The 7,024-nt window shown below is 39.8% G+C and overlaps 1 protein-coding gene across 1 annotated transcript in view; it reads right to left on the reverse strand.

The window, feature by feature from the left end:
- Positions 1 to 6,067, reverse strand: part of COL19A1 (collagen type XIX alpha 1 chain) — a gene marked incomplete at both ends in the record, with an annotated part of 351,791 nt that extends 345,724 nt beyond the window's left edge. The window contains one exon of the mRNA XM_079716663.1: positions 5,977 to 6,067. Within this exon, the coding sequence (XP_079572789.1) occupies positions 5,977 to 6,067 (91 nt within the window). The remainder of the gene's footprint in view (positions 1 to 5,976) is intronic.
- Positions 6,068 to 7,024: the final 957 nt, after the last annotated feature.

The raw sequence follows: 7,024 nt of genomic DNA on the forward strand, positions 1-7,024 counted from the left end.
GTCGGTGAGCCACAACTACAGAGCCCATGCGCCACAACTACTGAAGCTCACACGCCTAGAGTCTGTGCTGCACAACAAGAGAAGCCACCGCAGTGAGAAGCCCGCGCACCGCAATGAAGAGCAGCCCCCGCTCGCTGCAACTAGAGAAAGCCCGCACCCAGTAACAAAGACCCAATGCCACCAAAAATAAATAAATAAAATAAGTTTAAAAAATTTTTCTTGTAAAAAAATAAAGAATCAACAGGATGTGATAACAGACTGAACGTAGGGAGGAGGGAGAGCTGCCTTGCTCAGCTGGGTAACAGGTGAGTTTACTAAAATGAATCCCACTAGAGGAAGAAAAGGAGATTTGATGAGGAGTGAATTCAGCTGCAGTGGAAAAGAGACGGAGTTAGAAATGTCAAGTTCAAGGTGCCATTAGGAAATATGGGTATGGAATGCAAAAGAGGGGCAGGCTGTGAGGTAAATTCGGGAGTGATTGACATACAAACCATACTTAAAGCCACAGGGCTGGATGGCATTACACAGGAGGTAAGGCCAGAAGGGAGTAAGGGCAACAGCTATCTCCTGAGGAATTGCAATATTTCTCTCTCTTGTCCATTTCACCTGCTTTATTTTTTCTATTTCTTCATATCCTCTGGAGTCTACATAACATATTATGGAATTATTATTACCTGTAAAATCACAGTTAAATCTGCCCAGTTTCACAGACGTTCTATTTATCACTCTTTTTTTTATTGAGGTATATTTGATGTACAATATTATATGTTTCAGGTGTACAACATAGTGATTCAAAAATTTTAAAGGTTATACTCCATTTATAGTTATTATAAAATATTGGCTGTATTCCCTGTATTGTACAGTATATCCTTGTGGTTTATTTATTTTATACATAATAATTTGTATCTCTTAATCCCCTACCCCTATCCTGCCCCTCCTTCCCTCTCCCCATTGGTAACCACTAGTTTGTTCTCTACATCTGTGAGTCTGTTTCTTTTTTGTTATATTCACTAGCTCATTTTATTTTTTAGTTCCACATATAAGTGATAACCTACAGTATTTTTCTTTCTCTGACTTATTTCACTAAGCATAACTCCCTCCAAGTCTGTCCATGTTGCTGCAAATGGCAAAATTTCGCTCCTTTTTATGGCTGAGTAATTTTCCATTGTATATATACACATCTTTGTCCATTCATCTGTTGGTGGACACTGAGGTTGTTTCCATATCTTGGCTATTGTAAATAGTGCTACTGTGAACACTGGGGTGCATGTATCTTTTCAGATTAGTGTTTTTGTTTCTTTCTGGATATATATCCAGGAGTGGGATTGCTGGGTCATGTAGTAGTTCTAGTTTTAGGGTTTTTTTTGTTTTTTTTTTTTTTTTTTTTTTGCGGTACGCGGGCCTCTCACTGTTGTGGCCTCTCCTGTTGTGGAGCACAGGCTCCGGACACTCAGGCTCAGCAGCCATGGCTCATGAGCCCAGCTGCTCCGCGGCATGTGGGATCCTCCCGGGCCGGGGCAGGAACCCGTGTCCCCTGCATCGGCAGGCGGACTCTCAACCACTGCGCCACCAGGGAAGCCCTAGTTTTAGTTTTTTGAGGAACTTCCATACAGTGCTCCACAGTAACTGCACCACCAACAGTGGTTTACATTCCCACCAACAGTGCATGAGGTTCCCTTTTCTCCACATCCTCTCCAGCATTTGTTATTGGTGGGTTTTTTGATGATGGCCACTCTGACAGGTATCACTCTTGTTTTCTAACATGCATTAGGAAAATTGTTTTCTTTACCTTTAGTGACAAAACTCATGACACAGCATTTGTCTCAAGATCAGGGTTGGGGACGTTGAAGAGCAGTAATTTACCACAGACATAGAACTAGTTTGTTTTTTTTTCATAAATGGATCAAAATAACAGCCTTTAGGTGTTTTGCTTTTTTTTTTTAAGGCTTTTTTCCCATTGACAGAGGCCTTTCATTTAATTGTTACTAGTTGCCCTGGGGACTCCTGTACACTTCATACTTTGCTAATACGTCTGATGAAGGATTACAGAGTATCCTAGGTTGGGAGAAAAACAATGGTTAACAATAAGAGGTTAGCACCTTGGATCAGAATATAACAAAAAAATATGGAAAAGTGACCAATTGAGAAAAAAATGGGAACACGGCTATCTTAACAAAGAGGTAACGAGGGGTCACAGAACCTTCACTGCTAATTTTTTATCCAAAACCATTCCCCCAGAGGAGTATACCAGGTTAGGAGCTATAATCTTTATTTAATAATTGTGAAGCTTTCCTGTACTTTAAAAATTTAGGAGTTACAAAGTACATTTGTCAGCAGTAGGATTCTTACCCGGTACCATACTGAACATGAGGAATTCTTCAAAACACAAAATAAAATTCTCTATATAATAGCATACTTCTACTCTGAGTTTAAGGGTGCAGCGTGTGTCGATTAGTAAAAGCCAAATTTGAGAAGAATAGTTTTTCCTTATAATCAATAGAAAACTAGTTTAAAAGGGTGTATGTGTATAGTTTGAGGCCTAACTTTATAATCAATTCCATCAAGACACTTAACCTGAAATTTTGGATCCTCCCGGACCAGGGCAGGAACCCGCGTCCCCTGCATCGGCAGGCGGACTCTCAGCCACTGCGCCACCAGGGAAGCCCCTATTTTCTGTTTTTATTACTTTTGATGATAACTCAGTACTTTTGCCTTAGAACAGATTAAGGGAAATGCATGAGAAAGAGGAACTATTATGAGACATAAGCTTCTATCATAGAGAAAAGTCTTAAGAAAGTAATTAAAGCAAGTTTTGAGATGATCTCTGTGATGTATATTTATTAATACAACTCTCTTCCCCACCCTCTTTTGACAACTAAACTGAAACGGGCACATTCAAATTGTTTATCTGCAGTGTGAAAATATGCAAACATGCCTTATGTCATAATCTCGACATAATAGTAAAACTGATGAAAGAATATGGAATAGCTAATTCTGAGTAGCTTCAAGATTTTAATATTAAAGGTGTTACCGAATACCTCCATATTACTCTTGAATTCCATCCCAACTGGCCCAATATTGCAAGCAATCGTTAGGCACACCATTGAGTTAAGTAAAGCAATTAAAAGACTCGATTCACCCTTCATATATTTAAGTGTAACAGCAGATTGTTGACAGCTTCACAGACTCCAGCGCTGAAACCCTAGCCTCTCCCTCAGATTTGTTATATTTTATTTTTAGGCTGTAATCACTTCCCTCCGGTAAATGGTTAGTGACCACAGGCACAGGTCTGCACATGAGGAAACTAAAACGGGAACTTCATACCGTGAATCAGACACACAAGACATGAGAAGAGCCCCTGTCAGGCCAGGCCCAAAATGTTATACTCTTCAATAATACTTATGACAGGGCTGCGCTGATGTTCTCAATGAAAGCAAACGATACTTGCAGTTAAGCAATTTCCATGGCACGTTTAGTGTGGGCTGTTTCACAAGCATCTCCTACCAAATGCCCCAATAAAAAACAACTCTTCATTTTTTTATTCTTTAGGAATTTCCCTTAGTGCTTTGGGTTATGTGAATCTTACTAGAGTTCCAATTAATTTGGAATTCACACTCTTAGGAAAATCTTTCAGAAAGATTAATTTGGTAGGGTAAATTGGGCCAGAATTATATGCATTTCAGTCTTCCTACATACAATATAACCTGATTAAAGAATTGAGATAGCCAAGCTACAAGAGCAAAACATTCAGGGGAATCCCAAGATGGAGGCGTTTCAGTTACGCAAGATGATCAGTACTGTTCTCAAGATCTATAGCAAACAGTACTGTATTATACACCTAGAAATGTGTTACCGGAGAGGAGCTCAGGGTCAGTGCTCTTACCCCTCCCAAAAGAGTTATTAAAGTCTGGGCTTCCCTGGTGGCGCAGTGGTTCAGGGTCCGTCGCCGATGCAGGGGATGCGGGTTCGTGCCCCGGTCCGGGAAGATCCCACATGCCGCAGAGGGACTGGGCCCGTGAGCCATGGCCGCTGGGCCTGCACATCCGGAGCCTGTGCTCCACAACGGGAGAGGCCACAACAGTGAGAGGCCCGCGTACCGCAAAAAAAAAAAAAAAGTTATTAAAGTCTAAATAAATAAATAAAGGCAACCTGGTAGTGTAAGGTGCAAGACAACCAGCTAAGAAAAAGATGATAATAATAAAAAGAAATAGTTAGTCATCCCAAAGGTGAGTGTTCCTCTGTTTTCCGCAAACATACGGCATTAGATTCACCTGGGGAGCTGGTTAAAGATGTAAATTACTGAATCGCACCCCAGGCTGTCCCGCATCATAGGAATCTCTGGGAGTGGGACTCCAGAATCAGTATCCCAGATGATTCTTGCTCACGCTAAAACTGGAAAACCATTTATGTAGATCCTTCAAATCATCATCATCAGGAACATTTATTTATTACACACTAGCACGTGCCTAGAAACTGTTTCATTCTCCTTTCAAACCAAAAAAGTCCTATCCCCTCTGATTAAGTAGCAAATTGCATTTCCTGCTACGTCTCTTAAAAGGAAGAGATGTAAAAAAGATTCAGAAGAGGGACTTCCCTGGTGGTCCAGTGGGTAAGACTCTGTGCTCCCAATACAGGGGGCCTGGGGCTCTATCCTTGGTCAGGGAACTAGATCCCTCATGCATGCTGCAACTAAGAAGTCTGCGTGCCGCAACAAAGAGCACGCATGCTGCAACTAAGACCTGGCGCAGCCAAAATAAATAAATATATATTTTTTTTAATTCAGAAGAGTAGCAACATTATCAGAATAAACTCCCTGCCCTAGGGACTTCTTTTTGCCATGAGTCATGCCCGATTTTTCTGAAAAAAAGAGTTTCCCCCCCAAAAAAAGTATGATAGCCACAGGATGTCATTTGTACAGTGTTAGAATATTCAAACTTTCATGTAGATTATTTTATGAAATGTACCTCCTGCCAACTTAGTAAAAAATCATAAAGACTTACAAAACACTCTGAGAGACTCAGATATGTTATATCTTTATAAGAGATTGTTTTTATTTTATGAGTGCTCAAAAGTCTCTACTAGGGTATGTTTATACCTGTTTAGCAAAAATTCTGAAAGAAACATTCAAAAGAATAAGCACAATAAGACTCATAGTCTCAGGGCACATCATCATATGTGACCATGGTCAGAATATATCATATGTGATCCTTTGCATACAAGGTGAGTTGAAGTTTCTCTTTGCTCAGCAAATGGCTTTTCAATGTGTCTAGTTCAACTTTGTAATGCGAAGTACATTGAGGTCAGTAACTTACGCATACTCAATGTTCAAGAAAAGCCTTTCAAATTAGCCACCAGATGATTTTGAAAAATCAGAGGTGGAAGTGAATGTTTCAAATTGCCTTCAAGTCCTTTGGAAATATTTATGAGGTTGATAACTGAACAGTTGCAAATAAATAATATCTATTTAGTTCAAAAAGTGCTCTCACAACTGTTAATCTTTTGTTTGCCTTATCTGAGATACTACAAAATTGATATATAATTAAACTACATTTCCTTTTCTATTTCTTGTTCTGTTTTTCACTTTTCCATAATTAACATTAGCTGTGTCCTTGGTTTATCCTAACTGGGGATGGGTTTCCGTACTTACAATTTGAATAACTTGAAAAACTTCATTTAAAGGGGAAAGGGAAAAATAGACACACACAGAGATGTACGTACATATTTATGTTTGTAAATATCAGTGAGAGAAAGAAAAGGCTATTTAGACTAATGTAATACGCATGTAAAAAATGTAATTTTAGACATTCTCAGTGTGCAATGTGAAGGTCAATGGGGAAAACAATAAATTATTATCTATTTTGTGCTAGTAGATTGAATCTATGGTCTCTTCAACCCTAATAAGATTTATTTTAATATTTTTAAAAAATAAAGACTATAAATAACATTTGGAGACTGGACAAGAGGTGGCCTGGATACCTGGCTTGTCCCTGCTCCCCGCGGAAGCGGAAGCAGGAAGCAGGAGTGTCGCTGCCCAGAACCAAAGCTTCCAAGAGCCAACGGGTCTCATGGCGCCTCAAAACCATGGGATCCAGTGGCCACAGACCTGCAACAGAACAAAATATCTGAATTGAGCTTATTGCATACAGTTCCCTTCATCATTATCTCCAGGAAATCCTCGTCACCAAAGAGAACACAATAGATTTTTACAATATATATAATTATATAATTGGATATCTTCTTATACATGTAATTAGACAGTATATATTAATATATACCTTATTATGCATGAAAGCCTCTGAAAATATTTTCAGATTAGTTCCTAATTAGTTATCAATGTCCATACAGCCTCATATAACTTAAATTTCTCTTCTAAATTTTTTTAAAGCCACGCTACTTACGATGATTTGTATATATCTTTATTTTTAATCCTGGTAAAATACACATAACAAGGTTTACCATCTTAACCATTTTTAAGTGTACAGTTCAGTGGCATTCAGTACCTTCATGCTGTATAATCACCACCACCACCTGTCACTTTTCATCCTGCAAAACTGAAACTCTGTATCTATTAAACAGTAACTCCCCATTTCTCCCACCCCAGCCCCTGGCAACAACCATTCTGTTTTCTGTCTCTACAAATTTGACTGCTCTAGGTCACATGCACGTGGAATCACGCTGTATTTATCCTCTTGTGACTTTATTCACCTGGCATATTGTCCTCGAGTTTCAACCATCTTGTAGCACGTGTCAGTATTTTCTTTCATTTTTTCTTTTGCGGTACACAGGCCTCTCACTGTTATGGCCTCTCCCATTGCGGAGCACAGGCTCCAGACGCGCAGGCTCAGTGGCCATGGCTCACAGGCCCAGCCGCTCCGCGGCATGTGGGATCTTCCCAGACCGGGGCACAAACCCGTGTCCCCTGCATCGGCAGGCGGACTCTCAACCACTATGCCACCAGGGAAGCCCTATTCTTTCTTTTTAAAACTGAATAACATTCCACTGTACATACATACCACATTTTGTT

The sequence above is a fragment of the Hyperoodon ampullatus genome (genome assembly GCF_949752795.1).
Source record: "Hyperoodon ampullatus genome assembly, chromosome: 12".
Taxonomy (NCBI): Eukaryota; Metazoa; Chordata; class Mammalia; order Artiodactyla; family Ziphiidae; genus Hyperoodon; species Hyperoodon ampullatus.